The sequence below is a fragment of the Mirounga leonina genome, unplaced genomic scaffold (assembly GCF_011800145.1).
Source record: "Mirounga leonina isolate KUSES-001 unplaced genomic scaffold, KU_Mleo_1.0 Mir_53, whole genome shotgun sequence".
In the NCBI taxonomy this organism is placed as follows: domain Eukaryota; kingdom Metazoa; phylum Chordata; class Mammalia; order Carnivora; family Phocidae; genus Mirounga; species Mirounga leonina.
The window spans coordinates 88,655,140-88,672,982 of NW_023270807.1; the positions used below are offsets into that span (position 1 = coordinate 88,655,140).

General features: G+C 38.7%; 1 protein-coding gene across 1 annotated transcript in view; it reads right to left on the bottom strand.

Annotated features, from left to right (window-relative positions):
* The window catches only part of MAP3K5 (mitogen-activated protein kinase kinase kinase 5), a 194,390-nt gene that overhangs the window by 119,442 nt on the left and 57,105 nt on the right, over positions 1–17,843 (bottom strand). Inside the window, exons 3-5 of the mRNA XM_034990749.1 lie at positions 6,553–6,576; positions 1,100–1,293; positions 196–364 (exon numbers count right to left, since the gene is read on the bottom strand). Coding sequence (XP_034846640.1) covers positions 196–364; positions 1,100–1,293; positions 6,553–6,576 — 387 coding nt within the window. The remainder of the gene's footprint in view (positions 1–195; positions 365–1,099; positions 1,294–6,552; positions 6,577–17,843) is intronic.

The window sequence follows — 17,843 nt, forward strand, 5'->3', positions numbered from 1 at the left end:
ATCACGGATGGCTAACTCATACTAGTCTTTTTCATTCATCATAGATTCTCAGGATGAAGAGCTTAGAAAAGTCAATTAAAAAAATTAAATGTAGTGGCATGAATGACCTCTCAGCTAACTGAAATTTGATGCTAACTCTCCCTTATTTCTTCAACATGCTACATGATGAAGAGTTTCCTTTAAGCATCTTCTCACCTGGATATCTCTGTAGGAAAGTAAGAGGTTTATGACAATATCTGCTGTCAAGACTTCAATATTATCTACTCGTTGCCGAATTCTTGCCAATTCAGCTGCCAATTCTTTACCAGTGTATAAATTTCGAGCTTTCCTGATATCATTGAGTATAGATTCCCGGAAATACTGGCTGGTGAGAAAACACATTTCAAAGAGTTAATACTAGAAAGGATTTCAAAGAAAAGCAATGATTGTATAAGGAAACAAATGACATTTGCAGCATTGGTAACTTTCAATTCACAGGATGCCTAGAATGAACACCTCATAGATCTTGCATTATTAAGAAATTTGGGAGTCCTATATATATATGTTTAACACTCTGCTTTGCTTTAGAAAGACTTAGGTAAAGATCCTGCATCTTAATGAATTTTCCAAGAACCTACCATGTACCACTTGAAACGCCAAAACTTTATTTTTCATTTTACTGTTTCGAGTAGAAATTGTTCCAAATAAATCAGGGATGCCTCTGATTTGAACAAAATGTAGCCTTCACTTTCTGACTCAGCATCATCACATTACCATAAATGGTTTTTCTTAACTAAAATATAATCATGCCATCAGCAATTTTGGCAAAATTCTTGCTCTTATAGTAAAAGTCTGTGGATATTTATTCTGACACTATTTTTGTACCATTACTATAATGTAGTTAGCAGTCTTCTTTTTCCCCCTTTCTGATCTCAAGTTGTTCTCTTGTGAATACAGTGAACTATGTGGCATCTCTTTTATCTACTTAGAAGATATCATACTTTTATTTTTCTGGTTCTTGGCTGTGTGCTATATCTAAGAAACATCCGATAAGATGCACAAATAAAGGATGTAGAACAGCACTCCATTATCATCATCAAACGGCATTATTCAACTTTACCTAGAACTTGCTTGTGCCACCTTCAGAAGTTGGATGAAACGATCCACAAGAGGTAAGCAAATGGGTCCAAGAAGCAGCTCGAAGTTCGGTTGCATGAGCTCTGTCAACCCCTTCATGAAGCTGCTATCACAGCAGTAGACCTTGTTATGTGGAGTGATCATGTAAGGGACAAATGTGTAGTTCCCAGTGCACATCTGTGGAAAGAGGAGGCGCCGGGAGGGGTGAGCTGGCCTGGAGACTCCACACGAACGAAATCCCAAGTCCTACTGCACGGAGTCATTTTAAATAGTCATCCTGAATGTGAAGCTAAATAGAAAAACCTCATTTCTTATTTATGACCTATGAAAGTGGAAATTTTCTCCAATTTCTTTAATTGCTTATTGCAAATAATTAGGACTTACAGATGATGCAAAAAAACAAAACCCAAAAAATCCCAGTATGGCATAGCTTTTATCAGTCAATTAAATATTTATTCATCATCTCTCATGGCTAAGGCATTATGATATATGTATGCTGCAGGAAAAATAGAGTAGTTTTAAAAACACAGCCTTCAGCCTTCGGGGAATTTAAAATTTAATCACAGAGACACAGCATAAACACATGACAAGAATAAGAGCTAATGTTTAAGAGCTCCGCACCTGACAGGCTCTGCTGTGAGTGATGCTGAAACAAAGCTGCTCCCTCCAGGCTGCTCCGTCATGGTCATGGCTCCATTAGCCTTCTAGTTACTAAAACTAGAGACCCAGAAGTTTTCCTTGAGGCTCCCATTTCCTTCACCACCCATATCCTATTGAAATCCGGTCTGTTCTACCTCCAAAATAAATCTCTTATTTGTCCATTTCCCTCCACCTTCTCTGCCCGTGTGGAAGATGAGGCCACCAACATATCCAGGCTAAGCCACCGTCACTGGCCTTCAGTTGGTTTCCCTGCTTCCACTCCCACCCCCCAATCTATTCTCTACCCAGCTGTCAAAGTGATCTTTCTTTTTCTTTCTGATTTCAAGCTTTTATTTAAATTCTAGTTAGTGAACATACATGGTAAAACTGGTTTCAGGTGAAGTTAGTGATTCATCACTTAAAATGACCTTTTAACAACCTATTATCAGATCACTTCCCTCAGCTGCATAAGGCTCCCCTCCTTGCTCCTGGGATAAAGATAAGACATGTCCCAGTGGCCTACAAGGGACTGAGAACCCAAATCCTGCTTCTCTCTCTGGCCTCGGCCCATGCCACTCTCCACTCACTCATCCTGACCTACTATAGATTCCCAGTGATGCCAGGTGAGGGAACACTAGTGCAAGCAAAAGTTGAGCTGGGAAGAAGAAAGAGGAAATTGGACTGGACATCCCTGAGTAAGTCAGTCTGACTGAATCTTAGAGCTCAGGCAAGGGATGTGAATGCAAAACTCAGGATTTTAAACTGTACGTACTGGGCAGTGAGAATCATGGAAGGATTCAGAGCACGAAAGAAAACATAATCACAGTCTTAAATGGGGTTACCTAAAAAGAGTGGTATCATTAGCAAAAAAGCAAAAATTCAGAAAGCAGAAGCAGACTTCATTGTTTATTACAGTTGAGGGCACTTGTTATATATCAGATAACAAATCACACACAGAACCTGACTTCCAGTTAATATATGAGAGGAACTGCAAGAGGTTGAAACCTGAGTTGGGGTGGGAAGCGTGAAATGTTCACTATTAAAAAGGCTGAGATTTAAGGAGGGCAGGACACTGAAAGTCAGAATGTCCAGAAGAAAGCTGGAAATATGTGATTGGAACATAAAAGAGTTTCCAACGAAAGTACAGACCTGGGAAGCATTTGGTATGGTTGAATCTAAGGAAACATGAGAGACCTCTAAGAGAAAAACCATAGAGAAGGAAAAAAAAAAAAAGGCAGAGGGCTGACAAGTAAAATGAGAAAAGTGGGAAACCCTATCACTGTTTTAGGGAGCACAGCGAGCCTAGATTACGGATCCTAGCCATTTCAGCATTATGGGGAACAATACATCACTTCGCTTCCCCTTAGAACAAAACCAATGAGAGCAAACATTGACTCACACTTGCCATGTGCCAAGAATGAATGGCCATGCGTTCCCAATAACCCACCGAAGAAGGTACTGCTGTCTCTGTTTTTTTTTTTCAAAGACTTTATTTATTTGAGAGAGAGAGCACAAGCAGGGGGAGGGGCAGAGGCAGAGGGAGAAGCAGGCTCCCCGCTGAGCAGGGAGTACTGTTGTCTCCGTTATAGGTGAGGATTCAGACAAGGCTCAGATAAGGTCATGCAGCTGGTCTGTGATGTGTTTGGGACTCCAGCCCAGGGACTCTTCTCTAGAGGGTATGCCCATTATTGTTAGAGGGCTCAGCACCCTCCCCAGTGGCCTCTATAGGCTGACACACCAACACTTCGCCTCAGGTCACTTTTGTGGAACTCAAGCTACTGCCTCATAGCAAACACACGAGAACTGATATATGCCTTTACGGCCAGAATGAATTACTTATTCAATATTCTTTAAGGTACTTGTATGTCAGGTAGTGAGGCAGAAACTGGACCTGACTTCCATTTAAAGTAGGAGAAGAACTTCCAGAGGTTGAGATTTGATTTTTCAAGCACATGAAATTGTTCCTTTCTTAAGTTCTCCTTCATGAAATAATAATTTGGAAAGCTAGTCAGGAAGAGGAAAAATAAACATATCCTGCTTCTAAAATGTTTCCGAGATCCCACAGCATGTCCACCAGTTTGATCCTTTTACCTGATCTATCGCCTGAGCAGAAAAGAAAGGCGAGTGTACCAGAGGTTGCTTCCCAAAGCTTCTAGAGCTTTAACTATGAGTGGGTTAAAAAAGAGCAAAGGAATCAAATACCCCTGTCTTAGATAAGTACTATAACTCAAAATTCAAAAAGAAAATGCTCTGAATCTTCCAAGTCAAAAGTTAGAACAAATAGATGAAAAGCCAATAAACCAGAAAAGCACTATTAGCATTTTGAAATAGTATTCTGTTGCTGCTGGATAAAGTTCTGTATCCTCAGAAGTCTTAATGACACAATAACACATGTCATTGTGTCTAAGACATGAAATAGGATACATAACTATTGAAATACTGGGCATCAGGGAAAAATGCATCTGTATAAAACTAATTCTGGGAGAGGATGACTCTCAGATGTCTGGGTGTACAGTAGCAGGGGAGAGGTAAAGACAGAAAAATGAGAGTCATGCCAACAGCAGAGAAAAATGGATTCCTGCAACCGTCTCCTTCAAACCCCATGGAATAAGGCTTCAGAGTCCTCACAGAAAATAACCAACATGCTAAGGTCTTCCTAAGTTCCTGGCCTCACTGCACTTTTTGGAGTCTCTTTCCTATGTTTCTAAGGCAATAAATATATTTTTTGCCAATTCCCCATTGTTGGGGAAGTGATGAAGCTTCAGGAGCCACATGGATGCTCCTAGGCGTGAGCTAAGACCCCTGTGAGCGTGCAGTGGGGAGAAAGTGTGAGGGTTGCTTGTGACACTGTTTTTTTATTTGTTGCTGTTTTGTTTTTAAAGAAACCAACTGCTGAGAAAAGCACTTTTTTTCAGAATGATGAAAACTAGACTATTTATCTCCCAGGTTGGCTCACTCATACCTCAGGAATCTTACTACTGCAATTTCTGTTGATAGATTGCTGTTGTACCCATAGTTTGAAACAACTGATAATCCAAAGCAAATTAATAAAGAAAACACCGTGTGATCAAGAACAGACACCTTGGGCGGAATAACTGCCTTTTATTAATAAGGTACTAATTCTAAAATACTTAAGCCTGCTTCTTGAAAAAGAAAGACCACATCTTCTTTGAAGATACACTCTTCAAAACACTGAGGCATGCTCATAAAATAACAACAGCGGTCTCTCTGGCCCATGTCTGTGTTCCTGGCTGTAAAAACCTGCAGTTCAAAACCTAGTCCTATTCTATGATCTTTATGTAAAAAAAATAATGCTGATTCTGTTTTTCAATTTTTAAAAGCTACATAAAGATGAACATAAATGTATGTGTGTGGAAAATGAATTAAGTTTCTGGGAAGAAATGTGCTCAGCATTCAAACATATTGAAGTATCGGCTCAAAACCCTCAGCTCTTGAGAAGGACACCCAGCCCCTGAAGCCCAGGAGCTTACTCAAGCCAACAGGTGACCTGTTCGTCATGGGCAATACTCGGAAACCTTATAACCCTGCTTCTCCACATGTCTGACCTGCCAGTGGTCATGATTAGCTCTTTCTTACCAGGTCTCCGGTAAAGGCCACCTCCTCTCAAAGACCTTCTGTGACTACTTGGTATATGGCCACCCGCTCTTCAGCACATTGCCTTGAGTTAATTTTCTAACATGTGTCTTCGCTGATCTGCTTACCGACCTTCTCCCCGAACTAGACTCTGGCACTAGTCATTTGCTGTCTCCCGGAGCAGTTACGAATCTGGCTGCCTCCATTTTCAACTGCCATAGTGAATCCCTGTGGCACCAAGCCCAAAGCCTGGCACACAATACATGTTCGATCAGTATTTGTTTAATAAAACTGTTACACGAAATAGATGTCTGAAGCAATAATTGCTCACTTCCTGCAGAGATGTGAGGAATAAAAGTGCATAATGACAACTTTATTTATGTTGCAATGAGTCTCTGACTTGGTACATTCATAACAGTAAGTTTTAAACTTTCTGGTCTAAGGAAAAACTACAATTGTATTTTTAATCTTATCATCTTAAATCAATTCAGGGGCAGATCTTTATGTAGGATATTATTTTCACTGTAAGTTGCAAAGATACATTCTTTAAATACTGGTTTATTTTCCAAATGAAAAATACAACCACTAACATAACAAGGCTGGTTCCCTTAGATATAAATTGTGTAGTTTTTCTTCATGCATTTTTAAAATTTGAAATTTATTTTTATCACTTTTTAACTTTTGTTTACTATTGCGTGGAAGGTAGGAATTCTGTGGTGTGGTCTCAAAGGCAGACTACAAGACTCAGGAACTTAAATCAATCTGTATAGATAAATAGATAATAGATATCTATGCATCTGTATACGTCTGTGTACATACGTGTGTATTTGTGTTATATAGTGTGTATGTAGATATAAACGTGTATAAACACACACATATACATATATGCAGTGTGTGTATATATATGCTGCCTAAGTGCCACTCAGAATTACACAAAATTGGATATACTATGGAAACACTTTTCTCCAAACTGTAAGTATATATGCAATAAACAGGCATCAGTGTCATCTCCCACTACTGTAAAAAGTTTCCTTTTAAAGAAATGTTTTGATAAAATAACCATATTTATATGGATACATCAGAAACTCTGCAAAGGGAAAACAGAGAAATTAACAATTTGTGGAGATAAAAAAAAGGCCAGAGATTAGTTGGTGGAACAGAAAAGATAAAAAAATTTCTGGAAGAATTAAGGAAAATACTCACAGTATTCTTCTGGCAAATGATTTCCTGAAAAATGAGAAAAGAAGAAAAGCAGAAGTTAATACAAAATTAATTCAATATTTAATTAAACTATTTGATGTAGGAAAATGTGTATTAACAATTTTATTAGCAATCAGAAATTTCAGGGAGTATACCATAAATTCCTGTATTGGAGAAATTGACAATCTGATGGAAATGAAAGAACATAAGAGGATTCTCAATGGTTTAAAGGAAACGGTACAAACATATAAAATCCAAAAGCTGAATAATCTAAAAATCATTCTTGCAGAGTATGTATGCACAGAATTATTAGCCATGATCTTTTTAGGAAAAGGCTAAAAGAAATTCAGTTTTCTGATGTACAATATCACTCAAACTCTGGGAGGAGACCATGCACATGCTGTCTCCTGGGAAATAAAGGGTATTGGCTACTTATCAGAGTGGGCAAACCCAACACATACGTAAGATCATCTGACAATAAATAGTCACAAATATAATTTACGTATTGTTCAACAAAAAGTGGAATGTGAGAAATACACTGAAGGCAGTTTCCCTATCTTCTAGGTTGTGAGGAGTGAGTTCATGCAAATAATGTAGCTATACTGTGTCAGGTGCATAAAAAGCTCTTGATAAAGCTAGCTCTCATTATCATTATTTCTGGATGTTTAAATGAGTAGAGGCATGGAAGAGACAATCTGGAAAAGCCTATGGCATAAAGGCTTCACTGAGGTTGGGGAATCATGATTTAGAAAGAGAAATGGACAGAATTTTGGAAATGATGGCATGTATGTTGTCATGGAACAGGGAATGTAGGCTTTTGTGGTGCCTCAAGGGTGGGTCCATCTGGCTAAGAAGAAGAGCCAGATCTGGTGAGGTAAGGCATGAACAGAGGAACAATTCAAAGTCCAGTCAACTGACCATCATTCTTCATCCCAAGATCAACATGGGGGCAAAGGGGAACTGACAAGGTCATTGGCTTAGAGCAGTATATAGGATTTTTGAATGTTTTAAGGATAGCAGATGAGTAAATAAAAAGCTATAGAGGAAGGAATGGTGCTGGGTAATTTTGAAAGCCATAATGATATATATAAAATAGTACAAGAGGCCCTTCAATACTTCACAAAAGGAAAAAAAAAGGACACATACACATTTACAAAGAAACAGTTCATGCCTGGGTCCACATGCATATATGTACACACATGGTAAATCAAAAGAGTTATACTACAGTAAGGTCTTGTGTTTCCGAGAGAAAGAGGATGTTACTAAGAAGTAAGGAAGCCTGGGAAGATCAGCAGAGAAGGTGGAACTCAAGATGAGCCAAGGAAGACAGACAACTTCCAAAGGCAAAGCAGGAAGGTGGAGATCCAAGTTAGAGGACCCAGAACAGCAAAGGCCCCTTCAGGGAATAACATATATTTTTATCAGGGGCTAGAGAAGACAGTTCATTCAGTTCATTTTGCGAAGTATAAAGAGAGAGTTAAAGAGGTATTTGAAGAAGATCTTGAGTTTAATCATTAGACTAAGAAGAAAGTTGATTTCGGCATGTACCAACAGTATTAGAAAGTTATTTAGGGCCTTATTGGAGAAGGCCCTGAATGCCAAAATACTTTGTTTTGTGAGTAATTGGCAGTCACACTGTTTTTTAAGGTGAACAATATACATAAAGAAGTATCTGCACACATTGGGACACCGTAACAGCAAAGGCTAGGAACACCATCAATGTCTATCAGCTAGAAACTGGTTGAATAAACTATGGTACATCCAGTCAATGGAATACAATGCAGCTGAACAAAGAACGAGGAAGTTCTTCATGCAGCGATATGGAAAAATCTCCAGGATACACTAAGCCAACTAAGTGAAAAAAAATCAAAGTACAGAATGGTTTTTAACCTATGCTCCTATTTATGTATCAAGGGGAGAAAAAGAAAATTCTAATTTGTACATTCATAAAATCTCTCTAGAAGAATATTCAAGAATCTAACAATAGTGGTTGCCAGTGGAGGGGGAGCTGGCTGGATGGGGGACAAAGATGAGAGAATGACTTTTCACTATATATCCTTTTGCACTTCTAAATTTTTGTATCAGGTAAATATGTTACCCAAGAAAGACAAATACATAAAAGGTAAATCTTGTTAAAGTTTAAAAAAATACTAATTCGACAGTGGTATTTAGTATTGGAGGGAAAAGACCATTTAGGTGGCACTGCAAAAGTTCAGGGACGTCAAAATAAGGGCTTGGACAATAGTGATGCCCAGGGCACAGAAATCAAGAGACGAATGAGTGACATTGTGGAGGAAGAGTCAAAGCAGCTTTTCCTACAGGTATTTCATAGGTAGTGCATCTCTCTTTCTCCACCCCCCTTCCCTGACTCTCTCTCTCTCTCTCTCTCTCTCACACACATACACACACACACAATCATTCATGAAAAAATAAATACAACAATGCTGGATAATCACAAAACCAGTAACACAGTATGCAGAATTTTCCAAACTTGATTTACGGAGCATCTCTTCAGAGAAGTAAACCATAGTCTTTCGGACACTGCTCTCTTGTGATAGTAACACCCCCCTCTCCTCCCTCCAAGTAACAAGGGAATGTCCTTCTCTTCTTCCTCTACTGCACAATATCCTCTGTGCACTGCATAAGAAGTCCGTTCTCTGCGAAGGTGCCTTCAATGACACCAATCTTCCCAATAGAAGTAGATGATGTCCTTATTTCTGCCACCATTACCCCTTGTTCAGACCTCCATGACAACAACAGAGGTACCAACTGCAGATGCGTCATCATAGGATTCTCCCATCCTACATCCTGAGCATCTCAGGTCTTTTATTCATCTTCATACCCCACTGGTTGCTTAGTAAGTCAAATGGCATAGGGTAGGTACTCAATAAAAGCATGACTAAATGAATAAGTTAATGAAAGTATAAAATATTGGGCTATGAATCACAGTAGAAATGTGTAAGTCCTGGCTCTGTCATTTCTCCTCTCTCTAATATAACACACTAAGAGTTGGGTTGAGTGACTGTCCGTCTCTTCCAACTCTGTGTTCTAGCATTTGCTTCTGGCTAAAGGCCTATCACAGTGAGCACTGTCCTTGTGCCACAGGAAGGGGAGATGCTCTCATGCCCAGTGCAGGAGCTACTCTACCAGCACCTCTCTCTTGGTGCACCGGGCCCAGAAATGGAGGTAATAATAAAGGGAGCAGTGGGGAACACTGAGCAGGCTCAAGGCTCCCTCTGCTTGGCCCTGCAGAAAATAAGCTGCTGTTGGCTTAGAACCAATATGCTACATCTTCCTGAAGAATGGCTCATTGGAATAACAAGCCTCTTACATGTCTTCTTTGCTTTCATTTCATTTTGCAATATAACAAATTAGGAAACTGTATTAAAATCATTCCCATGAAAAATCCCTCCGGGAAATAATAAGAAGTGTGTATGAGGGCTATGTTGCACCAGAGACAGGACAGAGTGCCATGGTTGACACATCAATGGTCAGTTAGCAAGTAAGGAGGATGCTTGCAGGAATGTCCAGAGGCAGCACTTTTTATTAAAAGGGCGCAGGTTCATTGCTTCTGGTTCACTACTAAATTGTTAAACTACTTTACAGGGTCATATTTTCAAATGACTCTTTCCCTAACATTTACTGAGCATGTAACTTATGCTACTAAGTTAGCTACTATTTAGAAGTACTGAAAAGAATCCAATAAAAATTCACTGTTAAACGAAAAAAAAAAATCCTGGGATCTACTGAATTCTTATTAACTGTTGCTTATGTTTTATAGAGGCTAAATGAATATAAGTTATTCTCTTGAAGGAGACAGAGTTTACTCACAGTTTATGATGTAACCTTACATGACACATCCACTCGGAAGAAAAAAAAGGACAATTTGTGCGTTTTAACTCAGTACAATAAATAGCAAACAAGACCTCTCAAGGTATCTCCCTACTCAGGCAGAATAGTGAATGTTTAACGTCTACTAAACACACTGAAGGAGAAAAAAAAGGAGGAAGGGGTATCAAATTTAAGACACAACTGCTGTATTTCACATCACTACATTGAAACTTCTCAACTAAAGTGCCTCAAAATAAGACAATAAAATAAACTCCAGTTCCTTCCCAGTGAAATGTTTTGAGGATGCATTACCTCACTGCAACTTCAGACTTGTCTGAAGTCTTTAGGGGCCATCTGGTCAACGTAACCCCTGCCTATACCAGAAACACCCAGAAATGTTTTTTTCTCCATTCTCCAGTACCCTTTAATAACCAAAGAGGGAATGAAGACAAGAGACAATCTAATCTAGGTCTCTTTGCAAGGTGAGACAGAGACAACTTCTGATCGCTATTTGGGACAATATAACTTCGCAGAGGTCATTTTAAGGATAAATAAATGGAGTAGCTCCACAACTGGAAAGTGTTTGTGCCTAGGATTTAAGCAGTTACAGCCAGGCGAAGGAAGTGGGAACAGCTGGCGTGGGGTTGCCAAGTTAAATTGATTCAGGCTGGGAGAAGCAGAGCTAGCAAGCAGGATCTCAGTTTCCTGAAAGAAAAGGAGCAGGCTGGGAGTTCCTGACCATGGAAGAACACGGCCCCCAGCTGGTGACCTTCTGGGTCCTCCCTTCTGATCCCTCTTCCTGTCCAAGGGGAACTGGGCAAGTTTTCCACCAAAGTTGGGTAAAAGAGGAATATTTCTTACGCTCCCCAGCTCCATCCTCTTACCTAATTTCAAAACTTCGAAACAAGACTAGGAAACATTCGAGGGGCTGTTTTGTGAACACCCCGGGCCTCACTGAGGAGGTGGGGCTCATCCTTACCCTCAAGCACGCTGCTAAAATAAAGCCGAGCCAGTTCAGGAAGAGAGCTGGCCCATCAAAGCAGTTAGGGAATACATTATACTTGTGCTTACACGTTATGCTTGTAGAAAGGCTCAAGTTAAAAAAAAAAAACCCTTGATGATCTAATAAGAATCCAGAAAATTCTATTTTTATAGGACATGAAATCTGTGTGCAGACTTAGAAGTATGTGCGATGACAAGTCAGACAACATGGGGCTCGCCCTGTTTCAACACTAACTGTGTGTGCCTCTGCGTCACTGTATCTCCCTGGGTTTCTTTCTTTTTTTTTTTTTTTAAAGATTTTATTTATTTGACAGAGAGTGAGAGAGAGAGCGCAAGAGAGGGGAGCGGGAGAGGGAGGAGCAGACTCCCCGCCGAGCAGGGAGCCCGATGCGGGACTCGATCCCAGGACTCCAGGATCATGACCTGAGCTGAAGGCAGTCGCTTAACCAACTGAGCCACCCAGGCGCCCTGGGTTTATTTCTTATCTGTAAAGGAAGTATCTTTTATCTGCCTCGTCCATGTAGTAAGTACCTAACTTGTCTATCTCCTTGGACTGTTTTTAAAGAACAATTGAAATAAGCTTATGAAAGTACTTTAAGCATTTTAAAGACATACACAGTATGAGTCTTAATATTATCAAGGCAAACAACCCCAACGCGGTTCCTATTTAACCAGATCTAGAGACACTGTATAAACCCGTATTGTTTAGTGACGAGGGGTGAGAACACATCCTGCTCTTGATATGAGCAACGGTTAATTAAAACAACCTACCAAAAGTCAAGTTAACTTATACCAAAGCTGGAAAGTAATCCTACAAGAAATTCTAGACTCTCTCGTCCTTCCCTCTGAGTTTTATTTTATTTATTTTATTTTTTTTATTATTTTTTTAAGATTTTATTTATTTATTTGACAGAGACACAGCGAGAGAGGGAACACAAGCAGGGGGAGTGGGAGAGGGAGAAGCAGACTCCCCGCCGAGCAGGGAGCCCGATGCGGGACTTGATCCCTGGACACCAGGATCATGACCTGAGCCGAAGGCAGTCGCTTAACCAACTGAGCCACCCAGGCGCCCCCCAAACGCAGGTATTTCTTAAAACAACAACAACAAAACCTTGTTGTATAGCTAGAAGTACTATGGATTTCTGTACAGTAAATCACATTTTTCACATAAATTTCAGTAAAAATTTCAAGGATGCATTCTAAAATGACCTAAGTTGGATGATGTGTTACAGTGCCACAGAGATCAACTTGCACAGAAGGATCATTTATTTATAATGAACAAAAGGGAACAGAATTCAGATAAGCCTTGCCCCCTTTGGGTGGGAGTCAGGAGGCTTTTAGACTCTTATTTTCTGTGTGCAGAATTATTCCTTCTTGCTCTTTAACGTATTCTAACTCATGGGCCTATGATGAAAGTCTCTACCGATGAAGAAAATACCTGGTGCCAACTTATGATACGATGACAGTGTAGCACAGACTTCCTTTCTTTCTTTGACAAAATGGTAATCAGACACTAGAAATGTTGGGCAGAGGTGGGGAGGATAACGGAGGAATGAGAAAGGAGAGCAAAGGCATACTCTATCCAGTATACAGAAAATTCCTTAGTAGATGTGATATTGCTAACTGACATGAAAGAAAACTGGGTTCTCCAGTCTCCAGCCCTTTCCAAAACCTCAGGGATGGACTCTACAACTGGGAAATCAACTTGTGCTAAATAAACCATGTGTCTAGTTTGTCAATTCAAGATCCTCAGAGAAAATCTTGAGGAAGCAGTGCTCACATGTGCTACTCATCTGCTCCTTCCCCAAACCACTCCCCGCTACAATTTGACGTGGAATGACTATAGCTCAGAGAAAAGGTAGGTCATTCCTAGAAGTAAAATAAAGAAACAAGACTGTTTCCTCTCCCAACAGAAAGAAAGATCTCTCCATGAAATAACAAGTGTGTGTGAGGGCTATGTTGCACCAGAGACAGGACAGAGTGCCCAGGTTTACAAATCAATGGTCAGTTATCAAGTTAGCAGGATGCTTGCAGGAATGTCCAGAGGTAGCACTTCGTATTAAGAGGACACAGGGTCAATGTTTCCGGTCCACTACTAAATTGTTAAACTACTTTATAGGGTCGTATTTTTGAATGACTCTTTCCCTAACATTTACTGAGTATGTAACTTATACTACTGGCTAAGTGGGTGCTATTAAAAAGTGCTGAAAAGAATCCAAGACAAATTCACTGTTAAACTAAAAAAAATCATAAACCATTGGAAAAATACAAATGTTGATTTCATACACAATTCGAACAAAAACTAAATTTCTCCTAGTAATTAACTTTGATAAGGGAGGTAAAACTTTAAGAAAAGGAATTGGGGGTGTAAGAGGGGAAAAAAATGATGGGTTTAAGAACACTATGGAATCGGAGTGGATTCACTAGATACAAGTAAAAATTCAATTTAGGTTTGAAATATTTATACCAAAAATTACCCTCACGTCTTCATCAGTTTACTGGAAACTGGCACAATCACTGAAATGGACAACAAGGACATCACTACTGTTTTCAAAACTATCACAATTTGCTTCAAGTAGAAATGAGTAAGTATCAGAAAAACAGACTTAATATCCAATTTCTCACAATAAGTTCTAAAGGAGATTGGATCCCTCTGCACCTGCAGATAAAGGATCGTAAGTACCACAGAACTGTTTGAATGAGCAACTATGATAGTTCTCAAGTTTCATCCATGTTGTAGCATGTGTCAGAATTTCCTTCCTTTTTAAGGCTAAATAATATTCCATTGTGCGTATATACCATTTTGTTTTATCCACTCATTTATTGATGGACATTTAGGTTCCTTCTACCTTTTGGCTATTGTGAATAATGCTACTAGGGACATGGCTGAACAAATATCTCTTTGAGAGCCTGCTTTCAGTTCTTTTGGGTATATGTCCAGAAGTGAAATTCTGGATCATATGGTAATTCTATTTTTAATTTTTTGAGGAACTGCCATACTGTTAAAAATTGATGATTCTTAAAGGGCTATTTTAGTGATGGTGTTACAAATTCTGGTTTGTGCACCCATGATTTCATGCTAGTCAGATCCCAATCTAGAAAATACTAGATGCATTGAGGCAGAGTAAGAAGTTCCACCATCATATACGTGTGTGAGATACTCAGTGAGATAGTGAAGGATTAAGCATGTAGACAGATTACTGCAGAGAACAGTCTACTAAGGAAAATCCCATCTGTAAAATAACTTTTCAAGTCATGATTAAGGAGAAAAATACAACTAAATTTCTTGAAAAGGGAATAATCTCACATAATCATTCCTTTTCAACACAAGCTCTGTCACCACTAACTGATATGCATATCAATCTCTAAGATATTTTTATTCTGTAGTAGGTAAAATGGAATAAAGCCCATCTTGGTGCAGAAAGACCCAAACGCATCTGAGCCTTTTTAATCACAGAACATTAGGAAAAAGAAATTAAAAACGATTTGGGCATTCAAATGCCCGAAATGTGTGTAAATTATCCTGATAGACACAGGAAATAACAAAGTATCACAGACTTCTTCCTTAAAAAAAGAATTAATTGTGAAATATTTCAACTATATAAAAAGTATAGAAATTATCACACACCCATGTATATACCACCTTGACTTAGAAATTCAATATTACAGGTAAACTTGAAGACTCCTGTCCTTCTCCCACCCCCGGTTCTATTCTATGCCTATCCCCCGAAGAGATAACTATTCTGAATTTGTTGTTTGTAATTCCCATGCGTACGTCAATCTTTTATAACACAAATAGGTATAAAAGCACTGTCTTGCATGTGATTAGATTTTGCACGGATGGTATCATACCACACACATGCTTCTGTAATTTGTTTTTGCTCTCAACACTGTTCTTGAGATGTATCGAGAGTGACACATAAAGCTCTAGTTAACTCACGTTAAGCGCTCTCTAATAGTCCACCAAATGATTATACCAGGAGGTATTTGTTCATTCTCTCGTTGATAGGTATTTAACAATTCTTTGGGGGGAGGGGTTATTACAAACAATGTCAGTATAACATTGTTGATTAGATCTCCTTCTGCACGCCAGAGACTCTGTGTGCAGTACACATCCAGAGACAGCGTTGCTGAGTCTTGGTGCCCTGCTCATCTGATAATATTAGGTGTTGCCAAATTGCTCTTTGGAAGTAGTGCCAATATCCCCTCCCACCAGCACTGCCTGTTTCCCACCCTCCACAGCCTCGGCATGGGCATTAGAAGGGCTTTTAACTGTTGACTATCTGATGGTGCCCAATGGTATTTCCTTGTTTTGTTTTGCTTTGTTTTTATAAGTAGCATTGTATAAAGTGAGTGGGGAGTGGCCTAAAAGGAAGAGAGGGAGCTGAAGAAGGGAAAACGGGGGAAGAATCTCAAGAATTGGAGCTGAGAGCTGTTTTGTTAAACAGGAATTTCTGATGATAGAAGAAATGGCTCATTAAAATAATTTCCACACTCTACACAACGGCCGTTCATTTCCCTCAAGTCCTTTCTGATGTTAGATGCATTTTGCGCATCTCATTGGTCAGTAGTGTCCAGACTTAACTCTCCCATTTCCTGAGAGACCCCAGCTGGAGGTCTGATCATTTCTGTAATGCATGAAGTTAATCTGAAAAAAAAAGTTTCAGCCATTTCTTATTTTCAAGCAAATGTAAGTCTTAGCATAGAGTCTCACTGACAGGCACCTAAGAAGTTGTCATGATATTTATTTAAAGAAAACTGTGAACATTGCGTTGTTAAAATGCTAAGGGGAAAAATATCAACTTGTCTTTCTCAATGTGCAATAATCTTTCTTTGAAAAAAAAGAGAAATATTTCATTCTTCTAAGATATTACTTGTGATTTCAGATGGATACAAAGCTTATTACAAGTACGTGATTTGATTAGATTCTCAATATCCTTTCATATGAAAACTCAGACATAGCTTTCAGGTACTTTTATGGTTCCTATCAATTATTTTTTAGGAGGTGAAACTTAAAAGTTTTTTCCTATAATTTCGTCCAGAGAATTTGCTGCCAAAGAGAAACTGCTGTCTTCAACAAAGAGCAGCAGATGAAAATTAAACTGGTGTAGCCATACGTTCTAGATGTCCAAAGAATCAATGTAAGGGAAGCTATGTGACAAGAATAGCATTCTCATTCTGTCTTTGTTCTGCGAAAACAGGGAGATGCTTCATTTTTATTTTATTAGGCTAATCTATACAGAATATCTTACGTATAATAACTCTTGTTCTGCCTTATTTCACAAAAATTTTATTTTCTATTGGTAGAAGGCAGGGATTACACCTATAATGAATGACAATAGAAATTAATAAAATTAAACACACACACACACACACACACAGACTTTTCTCAATAGCAGAGGACCAGAAAAATTTCTAGGGCTCAGGGGAAATTGTTAGACTGAAAAAAATACTTTTTATCCCAGAGATCTTTGTCCTCTGCAGCCAGACACTTATTTGGGCTAGGAACAAGCTAAAAAACAAAACAAACAAACAAACAAAAAAAACAATGGCAAAAGCTTAAGTTAATGGAAGGAGGGAGGGAAAAGAAAGGATGGGTGTCACATGGAACAACTCAGGGAGACAGACACAGTTGATGGGTTTTATAAATGAACACACTTAACAGGGAAACCTGGATACCCTTCTAACTAGAAGAAATTAAATAAAGTTTAGTGGTTCGGAGGGTGGGCTTTGGAGTCAGGCAGACCTAGGCTTTACTAGTTATATCAACTAGGGCAAATGATTGAATTTATTTGAACCTTAGTTTGCAGTTCTATAAAAGAGTGATATAATAGGTCATAATATACCCCACAGGGATGTTTTTAGAATTAAATGTGAAAATGTATGTGGGGAAAGTACAGAGTAAGTGCTCGGTTACAAGCAGCTATTATGTATAAGATAAATGAGTATATTTTAGCTAAATGAGTATATTTTAGCTAAACAAAGGCTGACAAAAAGTGATTAAATAAACCAGTGTATTTGTCCCATACAAATTTCTGATAAGATTAGCTTCAACTCATTCTCTCAAGTGTAATTTTAATTCAGTTTAAAAAAATTTTTTTTAAATTTCCCCAGGAAAGGAGAGTCATAAATGAAATCACCAGATACCAGTAGGGGAAGAATAAAAAGAAGGTAGAGTGAAAAATGTCTAACACAACACTGCCTGCTTAGAATACTTAATGTAAAGAAAATAGTACAATAAAAAGAATATATAAAATAATCCCATTCCTTTATCAACTGCTAATATATGTTGTAAATAGTAGCAAAGCAAAATGTTTAATTAAAATACAACATCATAAATCTTTATGATGCATTACTTAAAGTGGTAAATCTAAGGTAAAATAAAGTGGGGGCAGCTTAAAGAATTGCCCCAGGATGAAAAAATAGATTCAGACAGAGTAGCAAATCTCCTGGGACTATTT